This window comes from Thunnus thynnus, chromosome 4 (genome assembly GCF_963924715.1).
Source record: "Thunnus thynnus chromosome 4, fThuThy2.1, whole genome shotgun sequence".
Classification (NCBI taxonomy): domain Eukaryota; kingdom Metazoa; phylum Chordata; class Actinopteri; order Scombriformes; family Scombridae; genus Thunnus; species Thunnus thynnus.
In genome coordinates this window covers 35797891-35816626 of record NC_089520.1, presented here as the reverse complement: position 1 = coordinate 35816626, position 18736 = coordinate 35797891, and the positions used below count along the sequence as shown (strand labels likewise).

Below are 18736 nucleotides of genomic sequence, written 5' to 3'. Positions count from 1 at the left end.
TGGAAATCTTTCCTGCCCTTTCCTTCACCCCACTGTTGTGATACTTTTTCACTGGAAGTCACCTGACAGCAGAAATCTGCTCAGCACTGTGGACAGCATACAGGAGCTTGTCCCTGGTGGAGTGTGAGGCCAAAGAGAGCCAGAGTGCGATGGTAGATAAACAGACCAACATAAGCAAGTCTTGCTTTGCTTAGCTGATTCCCACAACAACTCAACTGGCAATACTTCTCCTTGAACAAGACTTGGTTAGACACAGTAACAAATAGACCAGATCAAGCTAAAGGTAAAGAACAACATATGATTTCTCTGTATAGTCCTTTCTATAATGTTGTCAGACACTTGTAATAACAATCTCAGCCTCTCAGTGGCAAAAACAAGCACTTTTAGTGGACCTACACTGACGGGGTGCTATTGCCCCATCAGATTACATTGCAGCCTGTTTTGTGGCGGAAGGCTGCAGAAGTCTCGCTCAGTACTGGACCAGTTTCAAAAATTATTGTCCCCATTAGTCACTTAGACAAAAAGATGGAAAAATAGTGTCCAGGTTGAAAAATACCAAAGTTTCCCTTTGAAAAGTATTAGTTTCATTTTCAAAGACATGTGACACATTTGAGTAAAGCTTAAAGTGTAATGAAGCATATCCCAGCATCCCAAATATGGCTCAATATGCCTGTATGGTTGTGGTAGTAATAATTCTAATCACAGTGTGACCATTGAAAGGACAGGAAGGCTGAAGAACAAAGAGTATCCCTGAGTGCTTGCAAATTCCCTCAGCAGCCTTGGTGCTGTACCCATTTTTGTTTCCAATTTTCACTGACTGATTAAGGTCACAGAGAGTGAGTACATGTCCTGTCCACCTCCTAGTCGCTGCATCATGAGCGGGTGGCAACATGTCGCTGAGGTGCGAGACATTCGTTTGTCTTAGTGCGGGTAGCTCAATCAGGCGAGGCCGTCACACTGTGTGTTGTCATCCCCTGTGGGAGTGGACTGGCCAGCTGACCTTCAGGTAGAAGATCAGTAGCGCTGACACCCGGCACTCACAGCAAGCTGAGAGTGAGAGACAGAGACAGAAAGAGAAGACCTCATCAGCTCATTCAAGATGAAAAATTCCCCGACACGTTTGATGCAGAGCGTCCCCAGATCTTTAGTGACTGAAACCATGTCCCCAAGGAAACTGAGGCTGCTCAGAGAGAGAAAAAAAGATGATGATGACGGCCACCTGCAAAGTAAGAAACACAGCAGAGCATAATTTAAATGGATTTGGGGTGCCGCAGCATGTTGGGAGCCATGTAAAAATGCTAACACAAACAACAGCTGCGAAACAAAATGGCGTGCAGCTTCTGCTCTCCCCCAGCTACATAATGCATGGCTAACAAGACAAATGTCCCTGTTTTTGCCATGAATTATGCATGGATTCTGCACTGTTTCTAAACGACAGATGAGCGGTTTATCTGTGGAGGGATCACCTGGTGGAGATGCTGCTGAATGCTGTGATGGAGCTGGGAAAGCAGGCTGGATAACCCTCCTCTTCCTGCAGAGCAAACTTAATTCAGAAACTTAACTGTAGTTTTCTTGTCAGTTGGACTAACGTCTTGGCCTTGAATGTGGAATCAACAACATGCTATGGGAGGGAGAAGAAAGAGTTCACAGCCTTCTTAATTGTTTCTAAGCCATAAGCTAAAATGCATTATACCCATTCTGAGGAGCCTGCATACCAAAATGCTTCAGTTATGCAGACTGTTCAATGCCGGCATACAATACATGCATTACATCGACTTCACAACCCTCAAATACTCAACCATCAATTTACTAGTGTGTACAGTACCACTGTCTGTACAGAAGAATATCTGTAGCTGCTTCAAAGCGAAAATAAAAATATCAAAAGGCATGATGTGGTTATAGAGAGATTGATCCTGTCTGGAAGAAAAAGAAGGAAAACATTTTGAAAACTTCGAAATGCAGAAATAAGTCAAAGGTTGGCAGTCCATGGTCAGAAACCAAGCAACATATACTGTCATTATATATATTCTGAAGATATGTTATATAGTAGCTTGGTATGAGAAGAAAACCTCAGAGAATGGCAAAGGATACAGATGCCTGCTGCACACAGGAGCAACTGCAGAAGCCAACAATATGGCGTTTAATTAGTTTCTGCTCTGCGAGTGCACAGAACAGTATCTACCAGCAGAACAGCATCCTTATGAGAGAGTATTTCTGCTCCGCATGCACAAATGCGGCCCCACGAGCTCACAACTACTCAACACTCACTCACTGGTCAAATTGACTTTTGAGACTTTGGAGGCAGTGATGGAATAAACTGTTCGCTCCTTTGATTGGTCACTTTGAATACTAAACAATTGTATTTGGCTTTTTGGCTGTTTTTTTTTAACCACTTGCACTTATGAAAAAAGAGTTAGACATCGTAGCAAAAGCCTTAACATTGTTAAAACCCACTGTCAAGTTTGTGAAACCTTTATTTTGCTCATGAAAACAGAAAAAACCACTATACTTTGACTTGTCAAATCTGGACTAGATTACCAAGGAGACTCCAGACAGTCAATAAAACGAAAGTCAACTTGATGAGCGAGCGATTGTTGAGCAGTTGTGAGGGCGTAGGGAGGGTCGACCTTGCGCTCGTCACAGCCTCGTGATTGCCAGAATGCAGTTGTGCATGCAGAGCCTAGTTTTTATGTGTGTGGGTTTTGAAACTAATGAAATGCCATACAACAAAGACAGTTTGCACCATAAGAGTCAAAAAGATGTCATTTATGAATATGAGTTGCACAGTGGTTAAAAAATAGGTACTCACCTGAAACTTAAGATCTCTGAATAGAGACACCCAGGAATCATCATGCTTTGCCCCCAAATGAATAAAATGAAAACTGAAAACACCCCGACCATAAAAATCTGACATCATCTGATGAAACTGCTTTAAAAATATTGGTGTAAAAGACAGCATACAATTCATCATTTACTAAGTACAAATCAGCTTAGAATGATTTTGGTTCAACACAGGATTCATCACTCAAAATCCTCATAAATCAAACCTGACAGGTTTGTCAATTAATAGGAATAATTATAAACCTGAGAGAAACAATAATGTCAAGTGCAGGTAAACAAACTTTACAGACTGAATAACTTTATTAATAAAATGTTAAATTTTATTAAATTTAACTAAAACTTCTAGAAGTACTGATGTGATGCTCTGGTAATATTCCAATTAAAATTATATAAAGCATAAAAAACAAACACAATGTTATTGTATACAGTATATTAGGGCATGATCTTATACTGACATTCCAGAATTGAAGAATTGTCTCTTTATTATATTAATCTTATCTTTTTTTAATCATTTATAATTCTCTCCCATTGTAAACAGATCCAGCACATGCTGCACTTGCATTCATTTTATCAGTTTGACATCCTGTGATACTGGATCAGACTTTGTTTTATTGTGGTAAAATAAAAATAATGTAAAGAATCTGTAATTTAGTCTTGGTGCTCATCACCAGTGAAGCTGGGCTGCACGAGGGTGAAGGTGGACGGAGTCGCTCGGAGACTCTTTTATATGTGTATGTACAGTTTGTATGAAGTTTTGAACTTGCCTTCAGAGAGGAGCTGAATCAACCAATCAACTTGCTTGAAGCACAGGTCCCCAAGAAATACTAGGTCCTATGATTACCCATAACACCCTGCTCCGTGAAAGGTTCACACAGATGTTTATGTACAGTATATCTTCAGAGAAGTACAATTCCAGCTTGAGAAGATGGATAGTGACATATGTGTAATTGTTACATGCAGTATATGCTGTACAGTGAAGTACTTACTGCCCTGGACCATTTTCTCATCTATTTTATAATTGTTTTAAGGTTGTTTGTGTTTATTTATCCTATTTTATTTGGAAGTGCTCAAATCCTTCTAATCCAAATGTGCAAACTACACAAACATTTAATTCAGAGGTCATCTGACTCAGAATGTGACAGCACGCCTGCCACTGTGTTCAGGCGCACTGTATGGTTTGTCTTCTTTAATGGCAGCCTGTTTAATTTTAATGAGACACAACTAACCCTTCCAATTCTGTGTAGGAGTTGGTAAAATACACAGTACATTCTCTTGCAGCACCAGTCTCACAGCAGAGTTCTGCAGGGCGGGTTTTTGTGGGAGTTTTTTGTGTGAATCTCTCTATTTGTGTCTTTTGGGAGACAGTCTAAACACGGACAATGACTGTACAACACAACAAGTTCATGGGACAAAAAACTGAAATAAAATGTCTTCCACAGATTTTGGTACACTATGGAACAGAAAAAGTACATCCTATATGAAGAATTTATATACAAAAAAAACATAAATGAACAAGCAAACTCCTCCATCAGTCTGTATTAGAGGTGGACAGCAATGGCTGATATATTTAATTTAATAAACAGTTCATATCTACACATCAGTATTCTAGTTCTGTTGGGACTTAGCTGCAACTCAACTCATTATTGAAAAAAACCTGCATATTTATGTTCACAAAAACTGAAAGGTATTTCATATACTGTGCAACATGTTTCTCTCTAACACTGCTCACACTATACTCATTTATTCCTTGATTCACAATGTTAAACTAATGACATGTATTTGAAATAGATGTTATTTTTCAAATTATTTAACTATGTATAAAAATAGATAAAGTTATAACAAACCCAACTCTAACTGAATTAAAAGCACAGCTGTGTAGTATATAAGTATAAGGCGAGTATAATGTATTTGATGGCCAAAGCTCTGCATGTACAGGTACACCCACATTGTAATGTGAGTTATTTTTAAAGAGGTCTGGTTGAGGTATGAAAGAAAACCTGAGAGTTACTATTTTACCTGTGTATTGTCAAATGCTATTTTGTGAGTATGTAAAGTGGGCCTCCTAATGTGTTATGTGATTCAATCTTGATAAAATGTCAAACTAGCCCTTCTTCTCATTTCTCAGTTTGTACATCCTCAATTCTTCTCTTTGCATCTTAGTCTCTCCCACCTGAGATGCGAGCAGAGGAGGCGAGGAAGAGACACGAGGAGGGACAGGAGTCCAGGCAACAGGCGTTTAACAAAATGAGACATCCTTGCTTCTGAGCCATTATTTTAAAGCAATGTCAATTAAATATGACGTGTGGCAGAGCTGCATCATCTGTCCATTGTTTTGTTTTAGCCTACAGCTGTATTTTATGATGAGCATAACAGCGTTCATGACAACTTATATATTTATTTTTAATTCAAATCACAACATGGCATAATGTGACAAGAATGTACGGATGTCATACAGTGTTATTTTTTATTTAACACACGCACATATACATGAAGAAATATATGTCATGTCTCTTTTATATGTCACAGGTGCCAAAAATACTTTGGCAAAGGATAAACCTGTGCATCCTCGCTCATAGCCCCTCTGGCAAACCACCTCTCACCTCACTCCTCTCTCCTCCAGTTGCATTTTAGGAATTGAGACATCCTTACACATGGCGCGCTGAGATCATTTCCGGGTCACAGGCAGGAGGACGGAGGAGAGAGGAGATGAGGAGGCACAAAATAGAGAAATGAGAAGAGCCCCAGGTCTTTCTCTCTATTCGAGTGCTGCCTCTATAAATGGGACAGAACTGTCTGAAGTATGGAAAGGAGGAGGTTACATTGGTCAACGGAACACAAAAATCCTTTCAGAGGCATTTGTGAAAGTGAAAATAAGGCCCTGTCTTAATTCTCACTATACTTCAGACAGAAGTGATGGAATAACAAAGGACCCTGGAAGGGCAATTTGCACTGGATGAAGAGAACAATTTTGCTTTGCAAATTAGCCCCTCGTTTGAGAACCTGCCTTACAGGCTGATGGAAAATGACAGAAATGTTCTTGTGTGAGCATGTCTTCTACCTTTAGCCTGTCTTTAGAATACATCCTTTTGTCTGTCTGTGTTTCTTCACAGGTTAAAGAGGTTTCACACTGTTTATGTATCTTAACACACATGCTTTGATTGTGTTTTTGCACTATCATTGAAATTTGCTTTCACATCAGCAACAGATACCATGTCATCTGTGTTTTTGAGAGGAATGATTACAGTGTCTGTTGAAAAGATGTAATTATACAACACGTAGTTCCAACCAAGTAATCTGAACTACAGAACTACAGACTGTGATGTCGTGCTAACAACAACAGTCATTTCTGGTTAGACAACTGGTGGTTGATTTGAATTGGTTTGAAACTTGGCAAACTTGTTTTTTTTCCGGACTGGAGCGGAGTTTTGAGTTGTCTTTTTTTATGTTTGTGAAACTGGATTGAACTAAACTGATTAGAGGTTGTGGGGAAAACAAAGCAGACCCTTTGCCGAGTGGATTGAACTCTGAGACTGTAGGACGAGTTACACATGCACACAGTCACACACACACACAAAACCCGAACCCTTCTTCACTCTTCATTGTTACCTGGCACCCCCATACACAGCAAAACTTAGCCATTTGCTTCCACTCCAGTATCCTCCATCAGCTGTGCTGGTGCTATGGCACTGCTAGCTTAAAAATGTGAAATGTGCAAAAAGTTTGCGGACAAAGTGGCTAAATCTGTCCAAGGAAAAATTATTTTTTTCAGCGGATATCTTACTTACAACAAGATTGAGCTAGCAAAGCAGTTTTGTGTTTATATGTGAGGTATTTATTCAGTTTGGGAAATGCCGCCATCTCCACCTGAGTCAGCAGGGACTAGAAATTGTCTCTGTCACTAGGTCGTTACTAAGGGTCGACCTACTTGCTGGAGCAGTTAACTAGGTTTTATTACGTACGATTCTACTGACATGAGTGATTGTTTTCCAGGTATCAATGATGCTTACGGAACTGACCGCATCACTGTCGTGCCAACAATGATGGTAAAGCACACCCTCTCGTGTAATATTACTTAATTGATGTATGACCACTCATTCTTTCTTTCTCTGTCTCTGTTTTTCCTTGTTCTGTGTCTTTCTTCCAGTGGCCATTATGTTGAAGGATGATTATTTTGTTCGGGGAGCAGGCTTACCAGGGAGGTTTAAGGCAGAGAAAGTAGAGTTTCATTGGGGTCCAAGCAACGGATCTGAGGGCTCTGAACACAGCATCAACGGCTGGCGTTACCCTGTGGAGGTAAGCACAATCTGCTAAGCATTGCCATACCATATCTTATTATTGGGGCTAAACATGCTCGAAAACTTATGAAACTTTGCACATGTGTCAGAAGTGGTAAAAAATGTAATATTTTATAGGTCTTGGGCATGGGTGTGGGAAAATGGCTTGAGGGTGCCCCCTAGAAAATTTCAAATTAAAAGAGCCCACCTTTAAATTTGATGCAGATGAACAAACTTTGGTAGGCACATGTATCATGTTCAGATACACAAAAAAGCCTCTTGGAGCCATATTCTAAGTCATACAGGAAGTCAGCCATTTTGAATTTAGTTTGCAATTTTTCGCAGATTTTGCCATTTGCAGGCTTTAGATTTTAACAAACTCCTCCTAGAGATTTAACATGACCGACTTCAAATTTGGTCAGTGTCATCTAAAAACCTTTGTGAAGTTATCAAAATCTTGAGTTTTCAGGCACACACATCACAAGAGATTCAGTTCTTGGAGAAACAAGAAATTAAGTATTTTAAGAGAGATGTTTGGGGGTTTTACTCTTCACTTAATTCAGTTAGTCTTGTTGGAGCCACCATATAGAGGCCATTAGAGGAACTGAATCTTAAAACACTTTCACAGTGGTTTCAAACTTCAGTAGTGGTTTTTATGACTTAGATGTATGTAGTGATAAATAATAATGTGTTATCAGTTGGTAATGGAGAGCAACAAAACTGACATTTATTTATTTGGAAAGTATTCTTTTTTGTATGTGTGAACAGGTTTATCTGTATCTGCATAGCTAAATATATAAAAGTAGTAGCACATTTGACAAGATTGTATGTACATGCAAATAGATGCACATTACCAAAATAGAAGAGCTGTCAGCATGTGATGTTGAACTATAGGTTTAATAACTTATCTTAGAAATGTACAATCACGGAGAATTTGAGAACTGGATTTTTTTAACAAGCAATACAACATATTAAACAAGACAAAATGTATCATGTCCCTTTAATGGACGGTAGCTTAGACTATCACTATCTTTACTTAAATGATACCGGATCATGTTTATTGTTGAAAGTTAATTGTGACTGCTCAAAATTCAGACTCAATTCATTTGAATTATACTTAAAATCAGCTCTGGATATTTGATCTACTTTAGAATAGTCCCATGGTTTTATTATTAGCATTGACTAATCTATCTGTTACTCTTCTAAAGATACTTGCACTCACAATAGTACGTAATGCTAGTCTCATACTACACATATATGTCTCTAGAAGTGTCCTGTAAAATGATTCCTTTAAAATAGTGGGTATGTTCACTTTAGTTTTTATTGCATGCTTAATAAACAGTGTAATTACAGTATGTTGGTGGAGAACACTACAGATAATGCACTATTAATGTGAATGTTCTGTGGATACGTTCAACAAAGACATCACACAGGTGGCGTTACACTCAAATAGACTTGAATCTAAAGACATGGTCGAACCTCTCAATCTAGATTTTTGGCACTGAGAGACACTTTTAGCATCCAGCTCCAATATCTACTAACTAACCTCAACAAGCTAAGTGTGTTAGTATGTGTGTGTGTATGGGTATGTCTGAGAGTGTGTGTATTCTCATGTTGTGTATGTGCATCTGTCAGTCTCTTGAACGCTGAAATGTCAGCCATCTCTCTGTTTGTACCTCTCTTAGAGCACTGCCTCTTTGCTGTGGCCAGCCAAACAGATGAATATGTATTGTTTGACATTTAGTAGATCAGCACGCTGACAGTTCAGCTTGATATTGTAATATTCTCCGTCCACTCCAAACTCTTATTTTTCTTCCAAACCTTTCTACAAAGTTGCATAAAGGTGCCTTTATAGCAGAAACAAAACACAACAAACACACAAAACCTTCCATATGATCGCATGACGAAGCTTTCTGGGGCTGCTATTTTTAAATTGCTATATTTATAATATGCCATCACAGTTGATTTAGCAGGGAGACGTTAGCGAGTAAAAACTTTCCATGTAGCACTTTTATGAAGTTCCGGTGGAAATCAAGCCTGTTTTCTTGTATTGATTGAGCCTCTCAGTCAACTATACTATTTCTCCAGAGACACACACACACACACACCTCTGCCGTGTGCCAGATTCAATATTGGCAGTATGGCTCAGCTGAGATGAGTCCTTTAAGGCCACAGCTGATACTGACATTTCTGCAGTGAAGCTCCCGAAAGATGTGATTTTGTGCTGATTTGATCATTTCAAAATACCGAACATGGTTACTATGTACTGGAGCCTGGAGTGTGCAAACAGATTAATTACAAACCTTCACATGGTTTCATTATTAAAAAAGCCATTTTCTTTCTTTTGTATTACATTTCAAAATTAAATTCTACATTGATAATGGAACTGAAGACAAATCAAGGGAATATAATTATTAATGGTGAAACATAATTATCTTTTTATTTTATTTTCCTTTGAGATTGATAGTAGTAGTAGTAGAATCACATTATAGCTTATAACAGCTTTTCAAATTATAACAATTTATTAATTTATTACAACTGAACACCGTAAAAGTCTATAATTGATACATTAGCAAACTCCAGGTGTTCTGGAAAACCAGGAATGCTTTTTTTTCTTTATTTCTTTCACAATTTGTACATTCTTGAGAAACTAGTACTCTATTGTGCTCCATTGCTCTGCAGTCTGTACATCTGTATATGCACTTACAGAGGAACATCACATGGTACAGCACATATATGATTACATGAAGGATAAAATGTAAAGAAAATAATTAAATGTGTAGGTATATACAGTATATATCTGTGGTCAGAGAGGAAGCATCAGAATACCTGACAGCGAGTGACTGGAGTATCAGACTGTAGAGCTCTCTCAGCATGGCCTCTGATGTTGCTTCATACAGCCACAGCACCAGCGGTTAGATAAGAGTATGGTTTGGTTGCTGTCTTTAACTTTACTGCCTGCCTGCTACATTGCACAATGTTATCTCTGCAGGGAGAGAATGGAAAACTAATATATGGACAAACATGTATGCTTACACACACACACATACGCAGGCACAGTTAGCACAGTCAACATGGATGTCCATCTCAAACACGTATAATGACAACAGAACAGCAACAGTCTGTGATATATTCTGAGTAACCAGAACAGTATTTCTGTATTTCTCTAATGTGATTCTTTAATGCTTTGAAATCCCATTCCCCTCCATTGTATTTGGTGCAGAACATATTTCTGCAATCTGCAAATAAAATCAAAACCATCTGCATTGTGAGATAGCACCAGGGATGAGTGGAAAAAATATGTATTTAGATTTAGATGAAGTGATCTTTTAAGGAGAAAGTCAAGAGTTGAAGAGGTTAATGTGCACACTGAGGTCATTGATTCTCTCAAGAAACATTTACATGGAACAAAGATTCAGTATTCACTCTCAATTCATCTGCCAATTTCCTTTAATTAATAATTGAGTTTATAAAAAATGTTAACGTATTCAACAGTCCACAGAAAAAACAATTATCAACTAACAAATTCAATTAACTGTGATATGGAGAAGAGGAACCAGCAAGTGTTTTTACTTGATTGATAAATGACCTGTTGTTGGTTGTGCTTCAGTCACTCTTTACAGGCATAACTGGATGACTGGCGTGAAGTTTATTTTATGTATTGAAGTGTATTGTTGTGTATTTTATTTTTAGGCTTCAAGTTAAATTATTTACCTACTGATAGTCCATGTTTTCAGTTTGAGTTAGTTGAGTTTATTAGAGATTATGAGAATGAGGACATTAGGAGGACTCTTATTTTAATATTCAAAGGTCACTTATTTAAATGTCTAGCACCACAGAACCTAAAGGAACATGTACCATAGTCTGGTGGGCATTAGTTCTCCTAACCCTAGCAGTGCTGTGACTGCACAGATCTCCTATATTACCTAAGTGCTTTAAACGTATAATATGTCATGTCAGCCGCTAGGGGTCTCTCAATCAAAACAATAACAAAAGACGGAGTGTGATGATGGTGTGAAGTAGCAAGGGATCATAGGAGTTGTTGTCTTCGTTGTTAAATAACCAGCCTCACCAGGATAGGATTACTCCAGTGTTAATCATCCGAGAAGTTTTTACCAGGAACCGAATTACCCGCAGAGGTCTCCTCCTCTCCAGAACAAACGGACCTGGTGATTACAGGTGAAAACACTGAACAAAGCTGTTTCACCTAAAAAATCAGTGTTTCTCCCCCGATGTGCGGCGACCATCGGACGTCCGGTACGGGCTGTTAGCCGAGCTGCTGCTAACACATGTTCAGTTTATTTCTCTTTTAAGTTTAGATCCAGACGTTCGGGCGGTTTCTCCTGGGAGCCGAATTATCCACAGAAGTCTCCTCCTCTCCAAAAACAAACGAACACGCAGATTAAAATCGTTAAAATACTAATTAAAGCTGTATTACCTAAAAAGTCAGTGTTTCTCTGACGATGCACGATGACCACCGGACGTGTGGTACGGGCTGTTAGCTGAGCTGCTGCTAACATTTGTTCGGTTTATTTCTCTTATAACTTTAGATCCAGACGTTCGGTCGGCTTCTCCCGGGAGCCGATTTATCCGCAGAGGTCTCCTCCTCTCCAAAAACAAACGTGCACGCAGATTAAAATTGTTAAAAATACTAATTAAAGCTGTTTCACATAAAAAATCAATATTTTCTTGATGATGTTTGGTGACCACCGGACTTCCTGGAGGGGCTGTTAGCCGAGCTGCTGCTAACGTTTGCCCAGTTTATTTCTCTGATAACTTAAGATCCAGACGTCCAATGACTAAAATCCTTCTTCCGGCTAAAAGATATAGTTAAAAGTGACCTAAAATTATCATGAAAATGTGGCTTAAAACTGAATAAAAGTCAATTTATAACAGTTTATGTGGAACAACCACAACACCGATGTATTACCTTGTATGTGTGTAAGTTACTCTTTGGTAGATGCCATTGTAGCGGACAAACACAGCGCCGCTGTATGCATCTTGTGCGTGTTTACTCTTTGGTAGAGGAGGTATGACACCATTAACATGCGACCAAAGGAAACGGTCCATTACCTTGATTAAATTACAGATTTCTCTGGGTTTGAAAATTGTTGGAAACATTTGGGATAATGTAAGTACACAAAATATATAACATAGGTCTAGTTGTTTTTAGACATTTTAATGTGGAATAATTACATATTATACCTTTTAAATAAAATATAAGAAAAATCCTAATCATGTTGTTTAATTCCCATATACTGTATATCTCAAAACATGATGTGTACACAGAGTGAAATACGTCAGCCATGTTTTTATAGCTGCCCCATTCCATCAAATTGAAATACTTCATATGTCTTGTGCATGACATTATACACATTTCCACAAATTCATGTTGACAGAACTTTATTTTATATTCTAGTGAAGATTCCAAGGTTTCCACATTTGTCAAATCTGTATTTTACATGCATGCATTGGTCCAGCAAGGTTGAGGACGTCAGTCATTGTTAATCATTGTTGGGTAGTGGTACTGCAGTTTACAATTGCAAAAAATGATTAAAAACTGAAGCCCAGTTATTAAATCAGCTGTGGTACAATGTCTCTCTCCCTTTTCAATTGACCTGAATTCAGTGTTTGTGTGAAGTGGTTTTCTTGGCTGATTTGAATGCAAAAGCTGAAATTTGTATTGTTAATGAAAACATGACTGACAAAGGCACAGGCAGACTATATATCCAGACTTAATCAGTTTAGCTGAATCCTTTACATCAAGTTAAGACACCTTTGTCACATTTTTTATTTCATATTTACTTTGTTGCTCAAGTTCATGTCACTCCTCCTTCTTGCCCTGTCGATATGCCATGTGTTGTATGTTAACATGTTACGCCCCACCCTTAGTTGGCCCATGTCTGAATGCATTCTTATTGCATATTTAGCCACACAAGTGATGTGGCTCCAGGTATGCTAGTGCTACTTGGGTGGTTGGTCAACTGCTTTGCTCCAGACTGAAGAATAATGACAAATATTGGATGGATTGAAATGAAATTCTGTACTTTAACACTTTAGTTTATATCTAGCAACATCAAAGTTTTTCCTTTTATTCTTCATTTTTTGTCAGTTTTTCAACATCTACTCGATGGCAAATAATTTTAGTCACAATCACAGATCAAACTTTGGTGATCCCTGATTTTTCTGAAAACAATTTGATGGATTCCCAAGAAATTTGTCTTTTCAATGAGACGTGTACAAAGTTCACATTATGTCCTGAAGGTGGCACAGGAGGAACACGTGCTGTGTCCAAAATGGAAAGAGTTCATCAGCCAGGGAGCTGGATTAAATATTAGGAAATTTTCTGACAATCTGATATCTCTTGCATGCAAGTGACATACTGGTGGCTTTGGGCAAAAGGTCATGGGGTCACCAAATAATAGGATCCTCTGGGAATCAGGAATCTCCACAGCAAATTTCACAAAGATCCAGCCATTAGGTATTTCCTTTCCCTTCCTGTTTTATTTTATCTTTTCATTCTCTCTTTTGTTTCTTCCATTTTTTCTTTAGTGCCCATTTTACAAAATTTCCAGTCTCCTTTTCTTTTCATTCAGTTTTTTTTCTTCTCTTTTTTTCCTTTTCCTTCCCTTGCAGTACCTCTCTGCGTTTCAGTGGGTGGTGGTGAGGAGGAGTGTTCTTGTGCTTTCTCTGAGCACTCCACATGAATGATGTATGATTTACAAGCCTTGCCATTTAGTAATTGTAGCCTAATAGGGCCCTAGAATGGCATGATGAAGTAGGGACCCGCTGATCCCCTACCTGCTGTTTTAAACAGTAATGCTCTGGTTAATATGCCAAGCACAGCACTGCCAGGCAGCACAGAACACGTCTTCAGCTGGAGTGTGTCACAAGCAACCCAGTCTCACATCAAAATGTGTAATGGCTACGTTGGTCCACAGCACAAAATGTATTAGTTTCACAATAATGGCTCTGAAATTGTGAGATTCCAATGTTTTTGGGCTTTTTTTTTGGCCCATTATTTTCTATTGGCCTGCGTCCACATCAAATGATCAAGTCAAGTTTCTGTCTGCTCAAACAAAAAACCCATTCCTTTTATTCTCAGTCGAAAAATGCAATATTTTCAAATAGTTTTGGCATTAAAATGCATTTTGATAACATTTCTAGTGAAAAATGTGCATTTCACTTTCATAATCTTCATTCAGTGAATGTATATGATGTTTAGTTTGTCAGTTATTATGAAGATTTTTTCAAGCTTTCTATCATTGCTATGGTGGTTGCTATGGATGCTGCTATCGCTGAAACCACATAGTTGCTTGTTGTTTGAATCGTTGTCCTTGCATTGTTATGCTGTTATGTTATTTGTATTATTTTACGTAACTGTTTGATGATGTTCTTTCAATAAAAAGGTAGATTTTGCAGTGTCCCAGGGAAGAAATTAAATTGAAATTCAGAATTTGAAGCTTTTGTTTGGCTGTTTTATTGAGGCACAGAGTTTGGGACTTGTAGTTGACTTAGGCTATCTCCAAGTGTTTTCATGTACACAGTCCCCTAGACTTTTTCAACGAACCTGAATTATTTAATTGCAGTTTATTACATTCCTACATGGTCTACATCAACATGTAGAGGCCATAATTACTAAAAAAAAAAAAATCGCTTAATCGCTCTTTGAAGGGTTGCATAACTCCCACTGACAACTCCAGCACTCATTTCTACAATAGCAACTAAACTATCCTTGTGATTTTTTTCACATGATCTGATCTGATCTGATGATATGCAGTATAATGTATGTTTCGGCTATAGTAGATTGTTTATATATTTAGTAAAGATACATTTTTTATAACCATGATTACAACCTTACTGTGGAAACCAGAAAGACTGCAAGTATGCCGGCTGATTTATATGCTTCATAACAAGTTCTATGGCATGTCTCTAATGGGAACTGAAGTTTTCAAATACGTTGGTGTATTCCCCATAATTAGAAGTTGGTAATATTAAACTGTGGGTACCTCAGGGGCTTTTAGTGGGTGGGAATCACAACTGCTTTTTTCCATATTTGACAGCATCCCCAGTTGGTGCCCAACGGTGACCATACCCGCATGACAGCTGAGGTCAAGAGCTTTCTATAACAGCTGGTCCTATGTCTGTAGTCCCTTCTGTTGCTGAATGATAAGCATTCAAACATGCACCGGGTTCAAGGTTCAGAGGTTCATATGATAAAGCTGGAACCACGTATCATCTTCAGACTGACGTGATGTTACTCTTCAGGTTGACACCTTTCAAATGATGTATTTGGTTTAATCCTACAACAGAGTTTTAATTTTTTGGGTTGGCTTCATTCCATTTCAAATTGCACCTGATTGGCCAGAATCACAACTATCTGAATCCAATCGTCACTGTGTGAAGGGGGGGAGTCCATGAACAGCTCAGATAACTACACAACACAAAGACAATGATTCAAACAACATGCAACTACATGGTTTCAGCAATAGCAGCGACCACATAGCAACCACTATAGCAACAACTGAAAGCATGCAATAATCTTCGTAATAACTCACAAACTAAACATCATATACATTAACTGAACGAAGATTATGAAAATAAAATACACATTTCTCACAAAAAATGTAAAAACAAAGACTTTCTTTGTTTGGAGGCTAAATATATTTTAGACTTTATTCAGTCTTTCTTTGGAGCAAATACTCTACATACGTTATATAGTGCAGGCATTGTGCCTCCTAAGTGACTCTCACTGTAATGTATTTTAATTCTTTTTTTGTTGTAATTTAGTGTTTATTGATTTTGTTGGGCAGTCATTCACCACAAAACAATTCACATTTCCTTGGAACACCTAATCCCCTCCTACCCCCCCACCCCTCCTACCCTCTGTCCCTTTCCCTGCATGCAACATAAAAGAGAAAGCACAGGATTAAAAATAATGAATCTATTCAAAATGTAATGGTGGGTCAAGAGAGAAACTAAAAAGTGGATTAGTCACTGCTTACTAGGAGGTTTTTCATGGCCATCTTCCCACAAACCAACAGTGGAAGGAGTGGCTGCATCTATCCTTGCAGCTGATTCATGAAACATCATGCCCAGAAGGATGTTGAGCCAGTGTTTTAACGTCAAAGTTTGTGGGAATATCCAACATTGTGCAGTAAACCTCTTTTTCACCGTCATACCAGCCAGCCATAGCTTGCGTGCCTTTTCTGGGAGTACCAAATCTGAGGAGTCATTAAAGAGGTGAAACGCTGGATCCATTGGGAAATCTCTATTGGTCAAGGTGGACATAGTCCTTACAGTTTCCTGCCAGAAGACATGTACTTTTGGGCAATCCCATACCATGTGGATGAAAGTAGTACCAGTACCTAATGTACAACATGTCTTACACAGGCTGTCATATAGGACCTATAGGATTACTTGAAGCCCTGATTGCATTGGCCCAAACTATGTAATGTATTTTAATTCTAAGTCGGTTTGGATTCATTGCTGCAATCTTTCTTCTTAACATCGATTCATTATTTTATGGCTGTTGTAATTTTTTTCATATCATTTTTTGAATATTTAATATAATTTAAAGACCAAAGTAAAGATTACACAGCTCTGATTGGTTGGGTGACTCTCAAACACGGGGAAACAGTTGTCAGTGCTCAACACTTGACCTGTTTGATTAGTCAAACAAATCAGAGATGTCGGTGGTGATTCAGAGGACTGGAACTAGGCTAAGTTTATGCACCACTAAAGCACATTATCAGCAAATGACAAGGGCTCCAAGGTGGATTCTACCTGATTATCTGACCTTGAAGCCCTTGAAAATGTATTCTGTGTCAAAATATAGTTTTAAAACCTTTCTTGTTTCAGTTTTGTGCTTATATGTTGCATATTCCTAAACTACTTTGTGTTTTGTTAAAATACCACACAGCAAACCCTTACACATTGGGATTGGGGAGTCAGTTGGAGCCCAGCAACTTCATCTGGCCATGCTCTGGAAAAAGCTTGTAAAACAAAACCCAACAAAAGAGTAACAAATACCTGCAAACACGTTTTATATCATAATTTGTTTTCCCATTTGAATTTGGCAGCAGTGTTTCAAATTTGCAATTTGACTCTTATTCAACGCAGTCATTGAATCATCTCCTTTTGTTACCAGACAATAAAGTAGTTTTTTTCCCCCTATACTATCATGCAATACACTAACTGCAAAACTACTGCAGTCAACATTAGTGTACAGTGTATTAGTGAGTAAACAGTTGAACCACGCACACTCAGTCTTTAGTTTTCAATTTGTTCACAATTGGTTTATAATATCTCATGATTGGTCTTCTTGCCCTGTAAAAACACTATGAAACTCCAAATTAAACCACTGTATGATTTCAAAAGCAGCATCTCATTTGGAGGCAAAACTGTGAGCTTTTCATCATCTATGAGCTTTTCATCCAGCAGCAGCAATTTCACACCAAAACCTTCTGACATCTGGCAACAGAAACAACAACACTGCACTGATAGCTCATGATTAGATTTATGGCAATTTCAGTCTGAGAAAGTGTTTTCTTTGCTTTTAAGGTCAGTAATTGATTTAACCTTAGAAGTATGCAGATGGGTTTTGTACAGTTTTTCAGTGGTTAATTTAATAGCCGGATCACTGCATGAAGAGTAGGGTTAGGGTTCTGATTTGATTTGATTTATTTGATATATCAAAACAAATATATATAAAATGTCATACACTGTGACAAATACATATTCATTTAAAACGTTGAGGATAACACAATAAAGTTAAAAGATAACTTATTTCCTTTGTGGTCCTCTCTCAAGGCAGACAAAGATAGAAAGACAAGTCACAGATGACGAAGGTACCCTGTACCACCACATAGGCTACAATAAAAAAACAACACATCCATATACATATGAAGTTACAAGGAAAGACAAATAACAAAATGAATATATGCATACATAAACACCCTTAGTGTACATACATGCATACTTATATACATACCTACACACATTTCCACCTATTTACATCCATATACAGTACATGTACACATACACAACCAGCAGTGGATTGTTATTGATGGGTGGAATTCAATGTTCAGTCGTTACCAAGCAAATTTGCAGAACATAGAGGAAAATAAAGTATCATTACATGGACTTAAAATACTTTAATTTGGGAAGATTGATGTGCAGTGAACTACGCCAGCTGTGCACCAAACACATTTGATTAACATAAATGGCAATTCAAAAATTTCAATTCACATTTTAACCTTATATTTTTATTTTAATATCAACAGAAATCAACTGACTGTGTAATATGAAAAGTGACAAAATCTTAACTTAAACAAACCAGTGATGGTGGCTGTGTATCTGTCAGCTTGTTTTGCCATTTTTCTGCCCAATTGTGGCCAAAAATTAATTAATGCAGATTAAAGCTTTGAGATCATGGCAGGAATATGGAATTTCATATAATAAAAATGTATAATGAAAAAGAGAAGCCATCAGTTTATTAAGTTTCTTTGAATATTAAAAAGAAAACTTTTGAAAAGCGCAGTTTAGCCACTTTGGAGAAGTTTTGGATAGGTTTGCCATACAAAATGATGTGTAGGTAAACAATTTGGCACACTTGTGAA

The 18736-nt window shown here is 37.9% G+C and overlaps 1 protein-coding gene across 1 annotated transcript in view; it reads left to right on the top strand.

Annotated features, from left to right (window-relative positions):
* The window catches only part of ptprga (protein tyrosine phosphatase receptor type Ga), a 483716-nt gene that overhangs the window by 302708 nt on the left and 162272 nt on the right, over positions 1 to 18736 (top strand). Inside the window, exon 4 of the mRNA XM_067588517.1 lies at positions 6986 to 7134. Coding sequence (XP_067444618.1) covers positions 6986 to 7134 — 149 coding nt within the window. The remainder of the gene's footprint in view (positions 1 to 6985; positions 7135 to 18736) is intronic.